General features: G+C 31.0%; 1 protein-coding gene across 16 annotated transcripts; it reads right to left on the bottom strand.

Annotated features, from left to right (window-relative positions):
- Nucleotides 1–1,879: 1,879 nt before the first annotated feature.
- On the bottom strand, nt 1,880–23,259 carry LOC105211133 (epsin-1). Of its 16 annotated transcripts, XM_011182442.3 has the most exons (12): nt 22,628–22,887; nt 21,964–22,544; nt 12,608–12,801; nt 10,049–10,137; nt 9,304–9,959; nt 9,074–9,239; nt 8,518–9,015; nt 8,338–8,440; nt 8,014–8,261; nt 7,324–7,422; nt 5,750–6,790; nt 1,880–2,078 (listed from the first exon to the last, which is right to left on the bottom strand). In XM_011182442.3, coding segments are annotated over exons 3-12 (2,967 nt in total). In that variant the 5' UTR covers nt 12,609–12,801; nt 21,964–22,544; nt 22,628–22,887; the 3' UTR covers nt 1,880–2,012. The 16 variants fall into 16 exon arrangements, with proteins under 16 accessions (XP_011180744.2, XP_011180746.2, XP_011180747.2 ...); XM_011182444.3 differs by lacking the exons at nt 21,964–22,544; nt 22,628–22,887 and adding an exon at nt 23,014–23,259; XM_011182445.3 differs by lacking the exons at nt 21,964–22,544; nt 22,628–22,887 and adding an exon at nt 23,065–23,259.
- Nucleotides 23,260–23,521: the final 262 nt, after the last annotated feature.

The following is a 23,521-nucleotide window of genomic DNA, read 5'->3' as shown; positions in this document are numbered from 1 at the left end:
TTTTTTTGGTCGCAAATGTGCTTTGAAGCAATTGCAATAAATTCTATCACTTTATATAACAAATTATTAAAAATTATAAAATTTTCGAAACATGTGGCAACGCCGAATATCAAAATTTTTGGTGCTAAGCTTAATTTGCTGTGCTTTAATACAACTGGCGACATGTTTTTGCGTTAGAAGCTGGAATTTAATAGAAAAAAATGTTCGATACTCACAATTCGATTTCGATAATCATAGCACTTTTTGTTTAGTATCGTTTTTGGGGATCAAAACTATTTTTTCTGAATACTTAAATTGTTATAACCACTTGTCAATATATCAATTTGATTATGCCACTTTATTTATGCCAGTTGTTTTGTCGTTTCGCCACTCGCTAAGGTTTGAAATAAGATGTAGAGGAGACTAAAATCTATTGCAGAAGCCAATGGAAGCACTAGGTACGTGCCTACAACAGTTGGGTCTACAAAATCGGAGTGCAATCGAATTTCGAACAGAATGGTTTCGGCGATTTTTTTGAATTCTTTTAACACATTTTTTTAACTTTTTTTTTCTAAATATTTTGACAAATTTTTTTTTTCGAAATTTTTTAAAAATATTTTTAACAATTTTTTCCTTAAAAAAGAAAGCACTACAATGCTCAGCCAATAAATACAAACACTGCAGAGTAAATATTTCTAAATTAATACATAATTTAGTAGGAGTAGCTGTCAAATTTGATCAAAAAAGTATAGTTGTTGCTTTTTCTCTATATATTTTACACAATAAATTTTCAACTAATATTTGTTTTTGTAAATTTTATGAAATGAAACAACATGATTATAGCGCTTACAATATAGTATATAGCATGTATGAGTTTGTAGTTAAAAATGAAATAAAACATTTTCGTAGCACACATATTGGGGCACATAATCGTTGGATACCTGCTACCAGCTAAATATTAGGACATTAAATAATAATATGCTTGTAAGTAAATAGTAATAAACATTGGTTTTCGGCTATTTGCAATTTGCACATTTTAATAATTTTGATACGTTTCACTTGAATTTAGTCAGCCTGCCTGCTTAACGCTTGCGCTCATTTGGTTTAGTATTTTTGTAAATTTATAATTATATATAATACGTTGTTCACATCGTTAGCTGTCATTTTTGGTTGTGGAACAGTTATTACAACAAACATAATCTCTGCTCTAGCGCTTAGCATTGGTTTTGGTGTTACTTGCATACATACATACTAGTCTGTTGTATGTGTGTGTTGTATATATATAAAAATATCGCTTTTGTTAAAAATTACAAGACAAAAAATAATAATTATTGAAAATTTACAACGAATAAAATATTTAAACAATTACAATTTCTATGGGTTTTTGAAAAAAGTTAGCATTGGTGTTGTTGTTTACACAATCGTTTAGCATATACCGTTAACAGCTTAATTTCTTACGTTTACATAATAATTCTAGGTGTGTATGTCTGTGTCTGTGTGATTTTAGTTAATTTTTTTATTTTTGTTTTTAATTGATCTGCTGCTTGTGCAACTTCTGGTGGAGCGCAATGCGGCTATGTGTGTGTGTCCGCATGTGAAACGACATTTAAAATAAAAATTGTATAAATTTCCGTAAATAACACGCATTCGCCTTTCAAAATTGTATAAATTTAAAATTTTGCCGTTGCACAACCACACACACACACATGCGCGCATGCGCCACCAACAGCTTGTTGCGCGCTCTCTGCTTTATTGACTTTCGCTCTCTCTCTCTCTCTTTGTTTAACACGCTCAAATACAACTGTCCTGCCACAGCTTTTCAAACATTTATTACAATTATAATACTTATATTAAATTTATACTCCTTCCTACAATTATTTTTTAAATTTTTTTGTTTAGTTTTAGTTTTAGTTTTTCTTTCTTTTATGCGTAAATATGTATATATATAAAAAAAGAACTCTTTATTCCTCTAACTCGCGCACGCTGTTTTAAAACCCGCCCTATATAAATTTCCGCATTTAAAAAAAACTATTTTACGATAAGAATGGATTCGACGACGATGCTGCTTCCGGGTTCATCCAAGGCATATTATTGTTGTTCTGGAAAGGAGATGAGAATGTTTAGTTTCCTTTTTTTTAATTCAATTAAGTGATATTTTATATTATATACAATATAAAAAAGTAAATTATTTAAAAAAAAAAAAGAAATTAAAAATATTTAATAATTAAAAATAAGAAAATAAAAAGTTATAATAAAAAAATAAAAATTATATAAAAAATATCGAAATATTGAAAAAAAAATAAAAAAAGAATAAATAAAAAATATTTTTTATAATAAAAAAAAATATATTTTAGATTTACAAAAAATATATAACTTTAATAATATATGATATAATTGATAAAAAAATATATTTTTTTTAAGTTTTGCAATACAATTATTTTTTGTAATATAAAAAATTTAAATTTTTTATACAATTTAACAAATTTCAAATTATATTTTTTTATGTAATAAAACATATTTTCTTTTATTTTTTGCAATAAAATATTTTTTTGTAATATAAAAAAGTATAAAGAATGAATTTTTTTGTGCAATTTGACAAATTTGAAATTATATTTTTTTTTAATGTAATTGTAGCAATAAAATATTTTTTTTTTATATAAAAAAGTATACAAAATTTATATTTTTTTTTTTTGCAATTTCAGAATTTTTTTAGTAATAAAAAAATATTTTTTTATAATTTTTGCAATAAAAATATTTTTTTTTTTTTAATTTTTGCAAAATAATTTTTCGCAATATTATACCTTTTTTTATAATTTAACAAATTTCAAATTGTAATTTTTTAATGTAATTTTTGCTATAAAATAATTTTTTGTAATATAAAAAATTTAAGTTTTTATTTTTATTTTACAAATATCAAATTACAACTTTTTAAGGTAATAAAAAATAAATTTTTAATTTTTGCAATAAAATTCTTTTTTTTTTTTAATTTAAAAAAGTATAAGAAATTTATATTTTTTTGCAATTTCAATTTGTGAATAATAATTTTTTTAATTTTTTTTTTTCAATGTAATAAAAACTATTTTTTTTTATAATTTTTGCAATAAAAAATATTTTTTTTTTATAATTTTTGCAAAATTATTTTTTGTGAATTAAAAATATATATTTTTTTTGTAATTTAACAAATTTCAAATTGTAATTTTTTTAATGTAATTTTTGCTATAAAATAGTTTTTTGTAATATAAAAAATTAAAATTTTTATTTTTATTTTACAAATATCGAATTATAACTTTTTAAGGTAATAAAAAATATATTTTTAATTTTTGCAATAAAATTCTTTTTTTTTTTATATAAAAAAGTATAAGAAATTTATATTTTTTTTTGCAATTTCACAAATTTTTTAATACTTTTTTTCAATGTAAAAAAGAATATTTTTTTTTTATAATTTTTGCAATAAAAAATATTTTTTTTTATAATGTTTGCAATAAAAATATTTGAAATTTATTTATTTTATTTTATTTTTAAAAAAAATTTTTTTTTCTATAATTTTTGCAATAAAAATATTTTTTTTTTTTAATTTTTGCAAAATAATTTTTTGTAATATTAATTATATATTTTTTTGTTTTTTTTTGTAATATTACAAATTTCAAATAATAATTTTTTAATGTAATAAAAAAATATTTTTTTTTATAATTTTTGCAATAAAAACTATTTTTTGTAAATAAAAAAAGAAACAAATAAATTATATAAGAATATATAAATATTTCTACATAATAAAACCAGAAATATATTTTACACAAACTAAGAAAGTTTTTTTTTGGGTTAGTAGAGACCAGCAATTTGCATGCAAGTTTCTGTTTAGCGCAGAATTTTTCGATTCGATCGGTTTGCTCACTACAATTATTTAAGTTATTTACATGCAATAGGCTACAGCTACGGCAACTTGCTACTTGTTAAACAATTAAGCAACGCAGCAATTCTTAAAAAACGCAGAAATGTTTTATAAACCAAATAAATAGTTATAAAACATTTCTAAAATATTTTTATAAATTCAAATATATTTTTATCACTTTTTATGAATTGTGTGCGTGCGTGTGGCATGCGATTAAAATTTGTTTAAAGCGTTCATTAAGTTTACCCATTGATTTTATTTAAGCGTCCAAGCCTCCATTGTTGGCTATAAGATATAAAATTTTTTAGAGATTATGTGGAGGATAATACTTGTCAGTACATATGCACTATGTATTTGAGCAAAAATGTTTCGAGGAGATATACATATGTAAGTAGTTTAAAGGGAGCGCAAAGGGTACAAGTTGGGAGCAAGATAGTAGCTTAGTGGTAGAGTTCAGGGTTTTATAGATCCGTAAAAAAATAAAAAAATATATTTAGAATTATTTAGAATTTCATCCTAAAAGTATGCTATAATATTAGAAATTCCCTATTTATAAAAGTATCTTAGAGAATTAGATGAATTTGCAACATTTTTCATTGTAAGGTATGCAAATATTACATATTCCGCATTTTGATTTGTTTCAATTTATAAACAAAAAATTTTTAAAATAATAAAAAAATATTTTTGTAGTATTTTGATACATCTCTAACTCCATTTTTAGTCTTCCAGTGTATACTACAGTTACTTATTTCATCTTGATCGCCAAATTTTCTTCCACGCAGAAAAGTAGGCAACATTTTGTTAGGAAGTTCTCTTGATTACACTGAATTTCATATAGACTAAAATAAAGAAATTAATTTAAAGTGCTATTAATAGAATTAAAGTGATCTCCCAGATGTTCTTTTTACTCAAGCAAAGGAAAAAATATTTTTGTAATCAATGATCATTGGTTTCAAGTTGTTTTGCATACTTTTCGGCGCATTTATTTTTTCAATTTTTTATTTATCATTTTTACTTTATTTTGATTTCACATTAAGGCAATAGAATAACTGTAAAATGATCTTTCAAATATTATTATTCGTGGACAAAAATTATGTCGAGTTAGATCAGCTATTTTAAGTAATTAAATATGATGTTGCATACTTTTTGGCGCATTGCATTTTTCTATTTTTTTTCCTTTTTAACCCCATTGAAGGGAAAAAAGCTTTTTTCAATGAAATAACTGTTGTAGTAACGAGTTGAAGCTTTACAAAAGCAAGAGTAGAGATATTACTCCAACACAAGAGAATAGCCAATTTATACATATATATCTGGTTAATACTAACAGATTATATATAATTTGGAGTATGCAGCACTATAGAAGCACAAATTAACCATTACATAATCTTTTAATAAATTCATTCAGTAACGAGTCCTTGACAGCAATATTTAGACACTTTAGTTCTCTATACCCTGTATACGTCCTTGTGTACGCAAAACTTTACAATACTTTCATCTAAAACACAATTTCAAATAAGACAAGAAGAACAGAAAATAATAAGAAAAATAAAACTAGCAAAACTAACGAAAAACAAGTAAAACGTAACGTGTAAAATCAGAGCAATAAAACAAACAAAAATACACAACTAAATTGAACAACAAAATTGAACAAAATCAAATTTCAAACAAAAAATAAATAATTAAGTAAAACGCTCGAAACAGCAACAAATTCAACGCAAATAGCATAGCAACGGCAGTATGTAGCAATAAACTCAACAAAATATGTATGTATGGTACGCATTATATAGCCAACAGCAACGTTGCATTAATACTTTTAACAATTTCAAAATTTTTTTTTGTTTTTTACTTCAAGCAATCAGAGCGTGTTTAATGAGCACTCACTTCCAGCTTGCAGTTGCCCAGCGCTGCTGACGACGACGTAAACAAAGCATTATTATCGAGATTATTGCTAAAATTGTTGTTGTTGTGATAGTTCATTGTAGAATTCGCATCAAAGAAGCCATAATTGAAGAGAGAACCACCGCCACTACCAGCACCGTTACTATCAAGGCTGTTGCCAAAACCAGCCGGATAACCAAATGTTGTTGTTGTTGGCATTGTTGTAGCTGACGTTGATGGCAGCATTGTGACCGGCGCTATCTTAATTCCGGGCGTATCGGCCAGCGCCGCAGACAAGGCATTGCTGTAGGTTGACGTCAATGGCGGCGCTGCTGGATATTTGGCATTTGCATTGCTGATTGATGTCTGGCCAAATGCGTAATTCGAAAGAGGATTGTTGTTGTTGTTGTTGTTGCTGCTGTTGTTATTATTAATAAAATTACCACCGACACTCGGAAAATCCGACTTAATTGCGCTGCCAAAGTCAGCAAAGGGCTCAAAGTGGCTGCTCGCGGTGGGTGCGTGTGTTGGCTGCATGGTCAGCGTATTGTTGTTGCTGCCGATGCTGGTATGGAAGCTGCCACCGGCCAGCATATTGGGTTGACGTAGCGTGGTGGATGAGGCTTTAGCCTGCAGTTCAGTGTCGCTATCGACGCTGGCGATTTGCATATTACGTATATTGTCAACGCTTTGACTATGAATTTGTACTTGCGTTTGGAATTGATATGGTCCATCATGCTGGATTTTATTATTGCTATTGTTGTTTTTGTTGTTGTTGGGATAAGTAAAGAAATCACTGGAGCTGGCAAATGTAGAGTTGAAGACGTCATAATCACTCTTGGAGTACGGCATTGCCTGCTTGTTCTTGTTGTTATTCTGATTGTTGTAGTTATTGTTGTTGGCTTGTTTGTTGCTATTATTATTATTGTTGTTATTGCTGTTGTTAAGTAAGTCATTATGATTATGTTCGCCGCCGCCGCCGCCACCGCTATTGAAACTTGTGAAATCGTCGCTATCATAATCAGTAAAGAAGTTTCTGGAGGGCTTAGTTGTCAAAACAAGGGAATAATTATGGTTGCGTTGTTGTTGTTGTTTTTTTGTTTTTGATTCATGCGTAAGCAAACATTTTTTTTTTGTTTTTTAGAAAAGAGAAATTAAATTTTTAAGAAGAAAAAGAATTGAAAATTGTAGAATTGTTTCAAATAAAAGTTTGAAATAAATTATAGCAGATAATTATAGTAAGTGAAAAAAATTAATGCATTTAGCGCACATTCATTATAAAAAAATTATTTAAGTAAGCGAAAAGAAATGACAATAAGCAATTAAAGTATTTATGGAAAATATATAAATATTAAACAATGCTCCTATATACGTTTATGCCACCGTATAATGCATCTCAAACCCCCTAGCAGACCATGCACCAAAAGTATGGGCTTAAATTACTCAGCTTATAATTATCTATAATTATTTAATCTTGGAAAAAATTTTGTTTTAAATTTTCATATTAATTTTCGTAGTTTTTTTTTTTTTTGCTATAAAATTATAGCATTTTCCTATAATTGTATGGCTAAACGTACCTGTGACGCATTAGTGGAATTAGCGACCGGCGCCCAAGGATCCTGGTTCATAGTCATAGCAAAAGGCTGTTGCTGTTTTAGCTGGTTAATGGACGGTACCTGGAAATAACGGTAAATATTTTTTTGAGGTTAAAAAAATTTCGCGAAAGAAAAAAAATTAATTAAAAATTCTAAACACTCCAACATAAATTTTTTCAGAAATAAATGTGTTTTTAGAATTTTTTAAAGCAAAAACGGCTGTAGTTGTTGTTGTAGTATCATAATAAAGCTTCTGATATAAAAAAAAATTTCCTTAGAAACTGTTCCCCCACTGTATTGGAAAGAATTTAAGATTTCTTTGTTGTTGTTGTTGTTATATAAAATATCTAATACCAGTTTATAAGCGAGTTTTAATTGTTGTGAGGGGTTGTTATTGCTCTTCTAACAGCATGCCAACGAAATAATATGCTTGGGAACATAAAAGAACTGTTCCCATGACAGTTCCCACCACAGCCGGGTCTGATTAACCGAAACGGACACTTAGCAATCCGAAAATTCTTTCGGTTATGTTTTCTATAGCTACAACAACAACATGTGTCTCATCATGTGTGATTATTTATGCTTTAACCAAGTTTCTCAGTGAGAGATTATAACCAAACTTTTCCTCCAATATAATATATAACACAAACAAATATGAAATTCATAACTCACCGCAGGCTGTTGTTGTTGGAATAGATTTGTTTTTGGTGGTATAACAGTATCGCTAAATGGATTGTAGGCAGCATTGCCAGCTTGTGACTGCGTTTGCACGGGCTTTATTAGATTATCCAAGTTAACTAATGACGAATTTTCACCTAAGAACGATTGCGGTGTTTTCAGTTGTTTGTTCGTATTCGTTGCTGATGCATTGAGCGATGAATTCGTTGCAGACAGTGGATCCAAATCATCGAGTAGCGATGCTATGTTGTAAAAACAAAGTATTTTGAGTAAAATATGAAATTAAAATAAAAATTAAAAAAAAAAAATAAAATCTACCGTTATTGTTGTTCGAAGCACTTGTCAAGCCATCGATTAATAAATCGCCAGTCTTATTACGATTGGTTATTATATCGAACTCATCCAAATCGGGCGAAGGCTTCTGGAAAAAAGTTTTATTTTTTTTCATAATTTCCAACACAGATTTTATTATAAAACAAAATTGCTATGCCATCATACCTTAACCACATTCGTTTGAGTGCTCTTCCAGGGATCATCATTTGCCGCTCCAGCTTTGGGCGCCCACGGATCGACATTGGGCGCAGCCGCCAGTGGTGCCATAGTAACTGGTTTCACACTTTCCGTCAACCATGGATCCGCCGGTTCCAATTTCTCCGCTGCCGCAGCGCCACCCATGCCGCCAGTTTTCGATAGCCAAGGATCCAGACCACCAATCGCACCGCCGCCCAGCGAATTGCCATTCAAAAGCGCAGCGCCACCAACCGCACCGGTGATGCCAGCACCACCACCACCATTGCTATGCAGCCAACCCTCAGTCGATGAGCCGGAAGCGACGGACGGCGATTGTGTGCGTGTTAGACCCCAAGCATCGCCACCATTACTGCCTAAACCGCCAACGGCGCCCAGTGGTGCTGAAGCTGTGGCTGCACGCATAGCTGCGGCCGGTTGCCAAGGATCGATTTGTGGCGACGATGTGCCCGACCAAGGATCCGAGAGCTATAAGAAAGAAAAATATCAATATTTGGAAATTAGCTTAAATCGTTGTTGTCAATACCTGACTGGCAGCACGTGCCGGCGTGCCCCATGGATCACCACTGCCGCCGGTAGCGCCCAATGGTGGACTCGAAATGCTCGTGGCGCCCAGAGAAATGTCCAGCAAATCTAGAAGATGTGATTGTGGTTCTTCCCGTTTTGGCGCCGCCGCCGGTACAGTTTGATCTCTGCAAGAGTACACAAATGAAAATATTTTTAACAGTACGTGAAGCAGTCAAAAATTACACGCACTTGAAATCCTGTTCACTCTGGCTCAGCGCAAGCTGTAGACGCACATCATCGCTACGTCGCTTAGCCTCCTCTTGTTCGGCTTCTTCGCGCGACATCGCCATTGCCAACTGCAGCTGTAGCTCCTCTTCGCCTGCCGTTTGTGGACGCACCCTCTCGAGCTCGGACACCGGCTTCGGCTCCTCTTGCCAACCGGGCGGCATATCACGATGCGTCGGTCCATCAATATAACCGTCACTACCAAAACCACTGGGATGTTGCGCAAAGCGTTCTTTCGCCTTCAATGCTTTCACGCGTTCGTTTTTCAAACGTTCATCGTCTTTCAGCAGATTCACCAACTGCTTGGCCTTTTCACGTACATGCGTGCCCTGATCTTTACCCTCCTCGAAGTAGACGAATTCACGCAGCGTTTGTATGGCGAAAATGTTCTCTTTGCACTGTTGCGCTACCTTCTCGGTGCCGGTTTTGATTAAATACTCCAGCAGTATGAGCGCCTTGTAGACGTGACGCCAGTTCTTGCCATGATCATTCAGACGCTTCCAAATCATTTGCATTATCTCCGAGAAGGCAACCACATTGTAGGTGAGATCGGCGATTTCGGCCATTATCGTGGCCGATGGCCCCCATGGATCATTGGAGGTGGCCTCGCGTACTTTCACCTGTGTGTGAGAGAGAAGGACATGGAGAATTAGAAGATAATGATTAAAATAGTTTAATGGTTGTTGTTGTTTATGTGAAGTAAGCTTACCTGCGCATCTGAGTAGTTGTGCGCGAGATTTTTGATGTTCCGACGTAAACCAGCGACATTCACTTGCATGTCTTCCTTTTGTTTTCGCACTTTAGGAGAGATAAATAAGCATTAATTTTATGACAATACAACGGAAAATTATTAACTAAAATTTTAATTTTTATAGACAAATTAATTTGAATGCATGGCTAGTAGAACATGCAAATGGAAAGATTTTCTTCTACGAAGAATTCAAATATAACAAATTTTAGATATCATAACGGTTATCAAGAGCAAGCAGGGATGCAATAGTGCTGGAAAATATCATTAAAGTTTGTGCTGAAGCTTTAAATATAGAACAGCTTAAAATGCGCCTAAAGGTAGGCAACACTTTAAGCGCTTTATACCAAAAACAACGCATAAGCGCCTAAACGTATGCAATAACGCATAGATTTTGCATGAAATACTAGAGAAAACAACTTTTAGTTTAAATAAACCGCAATTTTTAATAAAAAAATTAAAATTTGTATTTCGAAGCAGCTTCACATTGCATCCATGCTACTTCTTTCGTTATTTCATATAAATATGTAATGAATTTGTTAATAAAAACTTCAAAATTAGATGGCAGGCGTTGCATTAGAATTTCGATTTTTCAACCAGGGTTATCAAGTTTGAAAGAACAGCATTTTGGGGTTAGAGCATGAAATGAAGATAGTAGTAATTAAAAACAAATGTTTACGATTTCAGTTAAAAAATATATGATCGCATGTGTGTGTGGAAAACCATAAATTTTAGTAACGAAAAAATTTTTTTTTCTTAAAAAAAAAATAACGGTGATAAAAATAATTTTGGCACACTTTTATTTTTTTTATTTTTTATTCTTTCGTGCGCAAAAACCAAAAAGGCGCTGTCATGCATGTGCCGAACACTTCATTCAACGTAAGTTAGTATAAACAATAACTGAAACGATAACGAAAACATTCAAAAGAAAACCACAAAATGTGAGCTGTCAAAGGCACACTTTTTAGCGTGAAATAAAAATATGTAAATAAGAAAGTGGGATTATTTTTTTATTGCGAATGCACCCGATAGTTGAAAAGTATGAACAACAACATAAGCGAATTGGAGTGATAAAATGGACAAGTACTTGATTATGGTGTTACTAAGTTAGAACATAATGATGCATATAGAAATATATTTTTTTATTTTTTTTTTTAATACAGAGAGATATCCGGACATAAACAACCCTTGTATGTAGATTGATATTCAGTTAAAATCATATGTACGTATTTTTATGGGATAAACAACATATATAATGGATTATAAATTACAGTTCAGCGCAATTATTATGGATTTCGGAATACTTTCGGAGTAGATTCGGAATATATTCGGGTAAAAGCGGAATAATTTTCGAATGGAATGGATTCGGAATATTTTCGGAGCAAAAGCGAAACATTTTCGAATGATTTCGGAGCAAATTCGGAATGCAGCCGATGTAATTTCGGAATACTTTCGGAGTAGATTCGGAATATATTCGGGTAAAAGCGGAATAATTTTCGAATGGTTTCGGAGCAAATTCGGAATGTTCGGTGTAATTTCGGAATACTTTCGGAGTGATAAAATATTTCTTACACAATTACATAGTGTCTTGAATTTCTTATTATTATTTTTTTTTATATTACCAATTGATGTAAAATATGTTGAAAGGTCGCTAAAGTATACCGTTAGTATGATGCATAAAGAAAGTAGATTACAAAAGTTCTTCTGATTTTAAAAGAAATTATTTTTAGAGAAATATTATTTGTTTACTAGTCAAACCGAATAGAACTCTATAAATTTTACTTAGACTTATTCAAAGTGGTTCTAGAGGGTCTCTAATAAAAAAATATTTTTATATTTCAAGAATGAATAAAGATATTAAAGAAACCTCACGGATTTCGAGTCTTCGGACGGTTCACTATTTTGAAAATAGATTCTCAATGCCTTTAAAGGCGCGAGAATTCAAAATTATCATTTTTGTGAATGACTTGATTCCACAAACCGTTGACGATCTCTCTCTCCGTTTCATGCGACCAACGTGACATCTCATTGTAATTTCACAGAGTAAAAAAAATGAGTAAAAAATATATGTGGAAAAGATTATGAAAACAAATGAGAGTTCGATAAACACACAACAAAAACGGGAATGGCGTGAGTGCATAAACAATTGCATTACATTTAAGCGGTGGATATTTATGAGTAATAATGCAAGTGGGACTTATGTAATACCAAGTATGGAGGAACATTTCTTATAAAAAATGCAAAAACATATAGTATGTGTGGAGCGATTTGATGCACAAGAAACGTATTTATGTAGATAAGAACAATATGTTTTTAATAAATTACATTTCATTGCATTGATTGGTGAGAAATGGGTTCATTTAATATATAAATAGAGAAATACTTCATAAACACTAATGATACAAAAACAAAAAACAAACATTTATATATATGTAGGTATGTAAATATGCAATTCGAATATTGACTAATAATTGTAAAATTGTATTGTATGTAGGTAGTAGTAGTAGTTTAAGGACTTACTTTTGATTGTTTTCGCTACGCTTAGTCTTTTTTTGGGCTTTCTTTATGTACTTTTTCTTAAAATTTTATGGCTTTGCGTTTTTGTTTTGCGTAAAATGCTAGTTTTTATTGTTATTTTTTGTTTTTGGTTCAACTTTTTTTTTTGCTTTTGTTGAGTTGCAGATTTTGTTTTTTAGATAGTGCTCCAAAGCAAGCTATGAGATACAAGATACAAGATAACACAATCAAATAAAAATAATATACATTTTTTTTTCAGTGTGTAACGGCATTATTATATAAAAAAAAAAATTAAAATAAATTGTACGAAGGACAGACATACAAAGCGAACACATACAGATATGCGAGAGAAATTGAAAGCGGCATTTCAAAGAATTGTAGAAGGAGTTTCGAATTTATTTTTAAGTACAAAAAAATATGTTTCTTTTCACAAAATTAATGAAAATCACTTTTGTTTTTGTTGTAAGCTATATAATGAATACTCAGCGTAAAAATAGCAGCATTTAATAATCGTTTTACATGAGATCATGAATTAACTTGATTTTTTGGAGGTTATGAAGAGAAATTTTAAATAGTTAAATTATAAAAAAAATCAATTTTATAATTTTTTGAATCTATATTGTTATGATAGAAATCGCACACTAAGCCTACTGAAGTTTACAGTGAAATTTTAGCGTTCAAAACCCCAAAAAACCTTTTTCTTACAATAACATTCACCCATATAATTTCTAATATATTGTTTTATACATTTTATTACTTTTTTTAGTCTGAAAACTATTTTTTCATGAATCACACAACCGAATACTTTTCTAAAAAGCATTGCCTACATTTAGGAGCTTAGTTTTAATACAGAACTGAGAATTTAACCAAGTCACAAACCTCTTAAAATGAAAAGAAAATTGGTATGATAAGCAAAATGTTGTTTAATGGTTTTTAGATACCGTTAAAAGAGTTTATATTTGTTTTTAATATAATTTGGAGACGAGATTTGAAGTTGGATATGAATATTTTAAGAATCAAACTTCTATATAGACGATGATTACTATCTCAAATATAAAAATTTAATTTTTTTAATAAAAAAGTAACAAAGAAAAATTTTATTTTTATTAAAAACTAACCAGACACATTTCTTACTCTTTAATAATCTTTAAAAATCATATAAACACATGTCAACTATTATCTGTTAATTAAAAAAAAAATCCCACATTTAATGGCACTCTTCAAGAAACATTCACACAACACATTTCGACACTGTTTTCGAAATTTCGCACTTTGTTTTACAACTTGAATATTAGTGAACAACAAATCAACAAACAGCTGTTTTATTTGCACTAAAAATATATATATTAAATGATCACTACGAACAAATAAAGAACACTTTAAAAGCAGCGCCAACAACACTAACAAACAATAAACACATGTTTTTGTTAATTACCTCCGAGCAGCAAAATCAAAAGTAATTTTTTTTTATTTTATTTCATAAAGTTTTTTATTATATTTTTAAAATTTTTTATTTGATTTTATAAACTAAAGCACTTCAAATTTCAACCAAACAAAAAATTGCGTAAAACTTTTCACAAACCACAAGTACTGAGTGCGGAGAACTCACAAAAAATATTGTACAATACCTTCGCATCAAGTTCACGCGAAAACTGAGGTCACGCAACACCTTTGCGAACAACATTGGCCCCAACAACGGGCGAAAAGTATGAAAAATTATGCCTATGAGAGTACAAAAAAAAATGGTAAAATTCACACATACACACACACACATGTGCGCAGCACAACCTACTAGTGATGATTATAAAAAATAGCAACAAATATAACAAAGAAGCGCTGTACTGAGTAGAGCGCGCCGAGTTCTAAATGCAATTATCTACATATGCAAAAACAAAAAAAAAATATGAAAGTAAGCAGGCGAAAGCATACATACAAACATTTGCATGAATTACCATAATCACCAACACAAAGCCCATAAAACACACGAAGACTCACTCAATAATATTATGGAAAAAACGGTGTAGACAACAAAATGACTTTCAACAAAAAAATAAAATACACTCACACATATACATACAGACATATGTGAGCCACTGTGCGTCCAGTGAGCACACACACACACACAATTCTCCAGAGTCCAAATACAACACACATACAATAAACAAAGCATTCGCCAATTCATACTAACCACACAAACCGCGAATACTCACATACATACATACATATGTACATATAAACAAACAAACAAATATATGTATGTTTGCACGTTGAATATTGGCAAACAAACCAAAACAAAGCGAAAAAGTGAATAATTCAATTTGCGAAATTGCGAAAAAAAAAACTCGCAGCAAAAGTGTTTAAGCGAAACCCTAGCAATGCGAAAGAACTAAAATAAATAGGGGAAATTGCTACAGCTGACCGCGTAGCTAGCGGTAGATTTAACAATACTTTGATGGGCAACTATATATTTGTGATTTTTTTGTTGGTTTGTATGCATTTCAGCTTTAACTTTGCTGTGGGGGTGGCCAGAAAGGGTTGGTTGTAATTAATATGCAGGAATTAACTAAAAGTGCTGATTAATATATATTTCTATAATATCGCTCTTATAAATATTATCCAATGATTAATAAACCACATTCTAATTACTTAAATTACAAAACAATTACATAATTAATTAATAATTTTTGAAATTTTCATTCAAAAATAGTTACTCATACGCCCTGTCGGGTATTCATCGCAGTCGGAATAAGACGGACAAGGGACTGGCAGTCCATGAAACATACAGAAACAAAGTAGTTTACTCAGTGCAATATATTCTGAAGGCCTAATGAAAGTAAGTGGAGCTAAGTTTACTCCTCGGAAGATTCAAAATTCTCGAAGAAAAGCGAAACAGAAAAGCTTCTAGAAGAGTTAAATAAATATTTCCCATAATTTAGATGTAATGTATTGGTATTCCTATGACAATAATTTGGAAAATGTAGTTGCCACCCATAGAAAAAATTAAAAATTGTTGAAAAATTAAAATTATGAAAAATTAAAATTATTTATAGAAAAGTAATATTCAATTCATATAAATTAAAATATAAGTGAATAATATTCAATTATATTATATATCTCGACAAATGATTTCGAAAACAATTTTTCGAAAAAATTTTAATATTTTTTAAGAGCAAAACACAAATGGTATCTACTACTCGACAAGTAAGTAGGATTTCAAAAAGTAGGTGGTTCAAAACCCCAAAAAAATAGAGTAGCCACTTAATTGCGTTTTTTAATGATTGTGTTTAAAAACCAAAGAGAAATTTTAAAATTAACTTTAATCATAAACGAAGTTTCTAATTCGAAAAAGAAAATTTGAAGAACATTTTAAAATATTCTAAAATAAGTGATCCTTATAAAAAATATTGCAAAAAAAATAGCTAAAACTACCTAATAACTGATTCCCTTTGACTTTGCACTTTCAATAGTTGCTTACAAAGTATTATAGTTCATTAGTTATTCAATTTAATCAGTTACGTCCATGTCAGACCAGTGACCATGGAAAGCTATTTATCGATTTATTTACTATATACTAGATATATGACCATGTGTGACCGCAACGATGCATAATATAAACAGACATACATATATAACTGCAGTTGAAACTGGCCTGCAGTGAAATTATAGAACTAGTAAGAAAGAATACTTGACTGAAAAGGAGCCTAGGTGAGAATTGTTTTTGTACAACTAGAAATGCACTAGTTCGAAAAAACTCAAAATTGGAGCGATTATAAAATAAGTTATGCAGGCAGGTTCTGCAATCCGAGTGAAAGTGAAAATTAAAATAAAAATTGGAATTTGAGAAGTAAAATCGATCACCAAATATCGGATTGAAAGTGAATTTGCTTGAATTTCACTGGGAAGTGATTTACAGAACCTGCCTGATGATGTATTTATTTGATTAAATTTTTTTATTTCCATACAACTTCATTAAAAACATACTATCATATAGTTTTAGACCACAATTGAACTATATATTTTTTTTAACTAATTTGGGATTAGTGATTTATTGATCCAAATTTTACCAGATTACCCTGTAGTTGTATCGACCATGTACAAATTATCAATTTCTTCTATGAAAAAAAATATATTTATCTAATTATTTGGTTTCGAAGCTCTTAGAAGTCGTACGAGTATGTCATTTTACTACAGAGATATATTCGTATTAATGTACAACCTTAAGCTTTCTTTTCTTTTTCTTCCTTTAACATTTTCTTGTTGTTTTTTTAATTTTTTTCTCTTATTGTTGCTCACGTCAACTGAAACTAAAAATAAATTAATTGGCATGTAAACAAGAGTAAACACGTGGTGTTGATATTTACTTTGGTGTCGGGCAGGCAAAAAGACGAGGCGTGACGACTACAATGAGTATACAAAACGACATGCAACTTCTCTGCAGTCACTAACTAGCAAAGTTATGCTAAATCGATGAAGTGCAGAAAATTTAAATGCAAATCGAATATCCAAATACTCACAGGAAAGGAAATACGATGCAGCTGTGCACCGGAAGTGGGTTCAACGAAAGGGTAACAGTGTAATATGCGAAAGTAATTTAATTAATTAAGAATTAAGAGCGTTTGTATGTATGAAATATTGTAAATATGTGCAAAAAATGTTGCCGTTTTAATTGAGTATTGTTTTAATGCGGTTGGATATTATATGCACAGTGTTTTCTCTGTTTTAAGGATTCCGCTATGTATTCCAAATAACTTCGCAATTGACAGCTGACTCGTAAATTATTGATTAAGACCTACTTGTATGACTCGTGGCTTCTTTATTTTACTGAATTTTAGTTTTCGATCAAACAAAAAATGACTTCAGATCATTATTTAAATATTTACAAATTATTTAGGTTAACGACACGGTACGATCAACAAGTGATCACATTGGAAACAACATGATACTTTTGAAAATATATTTTTGAAAACAAAGGTTTGAAATCTTTCAACATATTTTTAATTTGACACTGAAGATCATGTAAATACGACCTGCGTCTAAACAAAAGATCACTTGACGATCTTGTAGCGCTGAAGTGTACTCTAAGTAGTATAAAAAATTAATAAAAATCATTGCAAAATCGCTAACAGGTACTGTAAACACACCACATCCCTGACTTATTGAACGCTCCTCTTATTCTGCTTTATTGCCATTTTCTGATTTATAAATATTTTTAACGTAATCTTATCAGCTGCATGAAGGCTGTCAAGTATTTGCAAGTTTATCTAGGGGTGTATAAGTGTATGTGTGACTTTTTTTACCTTAACGTCTGAGGCTTATTTGTTGAAAATACATACACATATGATAGAAGAACGTACTTGTAGGTAACTTATATACTTTACATATTGTACATAGATTATAGACGAAAACACTTATGTGCTAATACGCCTGCACATACAGACACACAAAGCACAATATATTCACCAGAAACGCTGATGAGTTGTCAAAAATGCGCTTTATCACACAAAGGTGTAAATTATCGTAATTGGTGTGATAACACAATTCGCCTTCGAAAAAAAAAGTTGGAAAGAAAAAAAGTACCAGAAAATATATCGAAATTATTGCTTGAATAATTAGTTTAGAAAATAGAAAACACTAATTGAAAGCCATTCAGACCAAAAGCGCTTTCAAACATCTGACATGTAATCAGAAACAAATTTTTTTCTTACAACAACTCACCATGTTATGTTTGAAATCCAAGCACTCGCTTGGAATTTCTGTTCACAAATTTGATTTGGTAATAGTAATCTGAGGTTCAACCAACACTTTTACATAATTAATGCATTTAAATGTACAATTTTTAACAACAACAATAACATTGCGGTTTTCCGTAGCCAATGTTAAAGCCTCAAAGTGAGGTTAAAAGAATAAAAAACTATATATAAAGCATAAAAATCGAAAAAATAAATATTTTTTAACAATAATAAATAAAAAATTCATTTAAAATTATTTATAGAAGTATAAAAAATATTTAAAAAAAAATTATTTTATTTTGATTCCATTTTAATACCAAAAACATTTAATGCAAGTATCAAAAAAATAATAATATTAAATAAAATAACATAAAAAAACCTCAACTCAAACCTAATAAAAACGAACTATTCATGAATTTGCCAAACGTTATCAACGATATATTCATACATTCCGACACACATACATATAAACTTACAAATATGCATATTTCAACGCTGATTCAAAGCGCAAGCAAATATGAATGAACTTATATTTTGTATGAGCGCATGCGACGAACTGACCGCCGTTTGCTTTGTACTAATTAAAAATCATTAGCATCGATTCATTTGCATAAATTGACAAAAAATAACGGACAACATGAACTGGCACAGTTCGCTATAACAAGAGTATACACTTTAAAAACAGCATCCATATCAGCAGCAACTACAAAGAAAAGAGAGCATGAGCTTATTTACATAAATACATTTATGACTTTAACGGTTACTTCTTATAAAAAAACAAAGCGGTTTGATAAAAACACAGCCGCACAATTTAAAATGTTGATATCAACTGATGACGCAGAATTAAACGCATAAATATATACAAACACGTATTTAAACGCTTGAATTTGAGTGTTTTGCAAGTGTTTGTATGTATGTATTTATCGGCACGTAATTGGTAGTGGTAGCGCAGCGAAAGCATACAACGGCCGGCCATGATGAAAGTAGTAAATATTTAACGGGTGCATGAACTTGACTTTCAGACATATTCGCTTAACTCAACGCCACCACCGCCGCCGCCGTCGCCGCGAGGCTGTGAGAGCAAGCAGTGCAAATACATTGGATTTTGTATGTAAATGGCGTTTTAGCGCTTAAAGCTTCATACAAGTTCATTGTATTTTTTGGCAAATTCAATCAGTATCATCTACAGGCGCACATAAACCCAAAAAGTTAAATAAATGAAATCAGCTATGTACTTGAGACGCACACAGAGTAGCAATTAAATGCAAAGAACTCTACAAATTGTACAATGAGCTCTCGAAATGTTGCACTTCCCTCGACTTCTCTCGAAATGTTGCCAGCGTGTCAATGGGCGTCAAATGGCTGGAGTTTTGGGCGCGTGTTGACGCAGTTGAGAGCGACAAAGCAAAGCATAAATAAACAAACTCATAAAGAAATTTAGGATTTTTAAGTGTTTTTCTTGTGGTGATTGCACTTCTTAAAATAAGTTCTTTGTCTCAATGCAATAAGTGGCTGTTATCGGATACTTTAGTGATAATAATCAATTCTTATTAGCAGACTAAAATATGCGCAAAATTTAGAATTGTTTGCAAGAAATTGATTTATTAGAGTGCAATGGACGTAAGCATTAGCAAAATTTTAGGAAAATTAATAAGAATAATTATTATTTTAGCTTTTGAACAAAATTTGAAGACAGGAAACAACGTTTTTTCGATAGTTGGATAGGCGTCATAGAAAGCACACTCTGTTTTCTATACAGAAAAACCCTGCAGCACACTTCTAAACAATTTTAGTACACTTTTATGCCACAACAAGAATAACATAACAGTTTAAACATTTTTTTTTTTTACTTTCATACTTTGCATTTAAAATATTTAATTTCTTTTTTTTTCAAACAAAACCACAAAAACCGCAAAAACCACCCGCACCCAAATTCTGGCAAGTGTGAAATGACGCACTGTTTAAATACCAAACAAACTGATAAGCACAAAAGTACATGACATAAAACTAAAATCACACTTTTTTTTGTTGGGCGATACCACTTTTAAGGTGAGTAAGTGCAAAAAAATAAGCTAATACTCGATAACAAACATATGACATTGCTTAGGTGATTATGTTTTGTAGATAAATTTGTATACACTTTAATAATAATATTCACAAAAATCCACATGCTTGCTTTAAAATTTGTGGAAACACACTAACCATTCACTACTTCTGATAAAAATCATGGTTTAAGAAAGTAAAAGTAGTTTTACTTTAGTATAAGCTATACTGTTCTCCATTTTGGTTTGCTCCAAATAATAGTTAAAACCGCATTGAATTATAAATGCACTATAAAAATGTACACAAACGCATTTTTCGGTTTATTGTTCATTTTTCTGTTATGTTATGTGTGAGTGCAACATAACCGCAAGTGATGGTGCAATCAACATAACAAAGTCATTTTACACAGTTGTTAGCTGTAGAGAAACATCACTATTGCTGATAAAGCACAATGTACTACATTCAGCTAAGCTTATAGTTGCGTGCGTGATGACTTGAAAAGAAATGAAAGTAAGCAAAACTAGAAAAATAAATAGAAATTACTTAACATTTTGAGATATTGAATATTTTTACAAAAAACCTTTTTTCACTTCACTAAATTTTCAAGTAATTTAAACAAAAAGAGTATTGATAAATAAACAAAAAACAATTTTTCATTTATCTTTCACGAAAAACGCACTCTTTATCACATAAAAACAACTTAAGATCACTGAAATTGTTAAAAAATAAAAATAATAATTGTAAATAATTTTCTGACAACGTCAAATACACGCAGATGTATGTACGCTCCTCATAAACAAAAGATGTAAATATGTCGTTTTGCAGAAAGTGTATGAAAGCGAAAAACAAAATCATAGCAGCAAAACAGATAAGTAACAGCTTCCGGCTGACGGTAATAACACTAGCAATATAAGCATACTAGTTGTAATGCATGGAAGAGGTAGTGCGCCAGCTTATCGCAAAGCTGTATGCCCAAAGCGGTTTAAGTTACAATTACTGTAGTTGAAGCAGCAGCATAGCAGCTCAGGTAAGGTCAAACAACTTAGTCATAGTGAATACGGCGTTGAAGTTAGTAGATGACGGCGACATCATTTGAATACTTATTCGTATTTAGCTCGCAGTTATATCGTTATGCCGTGCTCTATTAATAATTGCAACTTTAACGGTTAATAAACTCAATTATGGCAAGTGATAATAATGAAACGAAAAGCTATTCGTTTTAGAACAAGGCAAATTAAACTGAATTTTGCTATGCGAGCTAGCTAACAAGGTATTGACGAAGTTACACTTTATGCCGGAAATAGCAACACATAGGCATAAACAATGCACACAAGAATTAGAACAATAAATTAACATACAAAATTAAACAAAAATAATCACACAGTGAAACTCGGTTGAGTACGAAATTAATGTGCACAACTCATACGGCCTCTGATTGCATATCGAGTTGTATATAAATAAGCAAGTACTTTTGCCGATATTCTTATTTGAAATGTATGCAATCAAGTACACCGCGTGAGTGTGTTGATAAATTTTAAACAAAAGATAAAAAATTAAGATCATCATAAAAAGAATTATTCGGCTCACCTAAGCCTTTTATATGTAGAATGCGTAGTTAGATATTTGCTTGTTTGCAGTCTGACTGCTCTTTTCCTTTATGTGAACACTAAATTGTTGTTGTGGTTAATGTAGAAGTTTCTCTGTTTGGCCCCAGTTGCGCTGAGCCTCAGCTGAGCAATGTCACGAGACACCGTCCGTTTAGTGTACTAGCTACTTGCCCGAATGATAACTGTGGCACTGTGCTTTATTATATTGTTTTTAATTTTTTCTTACTAGGCGTATATTGATGATGACACGTAAAATCACATATGGGGGAGTATAGCGCACACAGCTGGAGCTTTTTGTGTAGTGGAGTACAACTAGAACAGGGAATACTACGACGATGGCTTGACGATGACTTTATATGCAGTTTGTGTTTAATTTGCTTCTGTAACTATTGCTGCCAATGGCGACCAATGTCTACATAAGTGTTCGGTTGCACTTTTGGGTTTGCCCCTTTTTCTATAGCTGCTCTTTACTACTTTCTTTCTTTTCCACTTGTAATACGTATTCACCTTTCCACTATTTGGGTTTTCGTTTGTAGCACTTACGTTTCAGTGTTATTTGCACTATACGATTTTTTATACAATTTATAAAGAAATTATTTATTTAAAAAAAGCTACGAGCGATTTTAATTTTCACGAAATATCACCGTCCAAAATTTCTGACGAACGAATACTGGATGAATGAGTAGGTCGTCTGCCGTCTATGACCAGTAGGAATTTAAGAATGGGAGTGGAAGAATAACGCAAAGCGCAATATGATGACAATTGATGACGTTTTTGGTTTCGCTCTTTATACGATGCTTCGTTGTTTCTCTGCTCGTTCTGCTACTGATTTGGAACGACTGTTTTTTGCGTTATTTCGCTCTTTCGAAATAGCGATCATATTTTAAATCACACTTATTCTTTATATTATATACAAAGCTGAGTTTGTTTAGAATACCTAATTAGAATAAATTCCCAACTCTTTCAACACACAAAATACAAAACAAAACTTAGAGAAAATTTTCGAAAAACTATCTATTTTGTCATTCACCTTTGCTGATGATTCGTATGTTGCAAAGGTTATTGTTTTACTTGTGCTTACTTTTTCAGTTCCGAAACGATATTAACTCTATTTGCGTACGTTCACACTCGTTAAAATTGTCTAATCTTTGTGTATAGCTGAATATTTTTCAACAAAAGATTTTTAGAAGTTTCTAATAAAAATATATAACAAAAAACAGGAGCAAATTTTGTTCCCACAGACTTTCCAATTCTACGAATACAACAACACTAAATTAGAAACAGTGTGAAGATGCCAATAGGCAGCAAATTATTTGTGCCCGTAAATTCCCTAAAAAGTTGAAAAATTATAATAATTTGCAATGTTAAAATTGTAATGCGTTAAATTATTAAATTCAATTCACTTAGTTTATAGTCCATAATAGTATATTTATTTTGCATAATTTGCTGTAATTAATATTGGTTGGACGCAGTAACACTGATTTTTATAAAGACTGGTGGCATTATTGGGACAACGACAGCGGCATCTGTGGTACAAT

This window comes from Zeugodacus cucurbitae, chromosome 4 (assembly GCF_028554725.1).
Source record: "Zeugodacus cucurbitae isolate PBARC_wt_2022May chromosome 4, idZeuCucr1.2, whole genome shotgun sequence".
NCBI classification, from domain to species: domain Eukaryota; kingdom Metazoa; phylum Arthropoda; class Insecta; order Diptera; family Tephritidae; genus Zeugodacus; species Zeugodacus cucurbitae.
This window is presented reverse-complemented; position numbering and strand designations above follow the sequence as displayed.

Excerpts from the sequence above, each read along its gene's own strand:
- LOC105211133 (XM_011182444.3), bottom strand. Across the intron at positions 9,016-9,073 it reads CGGCACGTGCTGCCAGTCAG|CTCTCGGATCCTTGGTCGGG; the intron begins GTATTGACAACA and ends TCTTTCTTATAG. Across the intron at positions 7,423-8,013 it reads TCCAACAACAACAGCCTGCG|GTACCGTCCATTAACCAGCT; the intron begins GTGAGTTATGAA and ends CGTTATTTCCAG.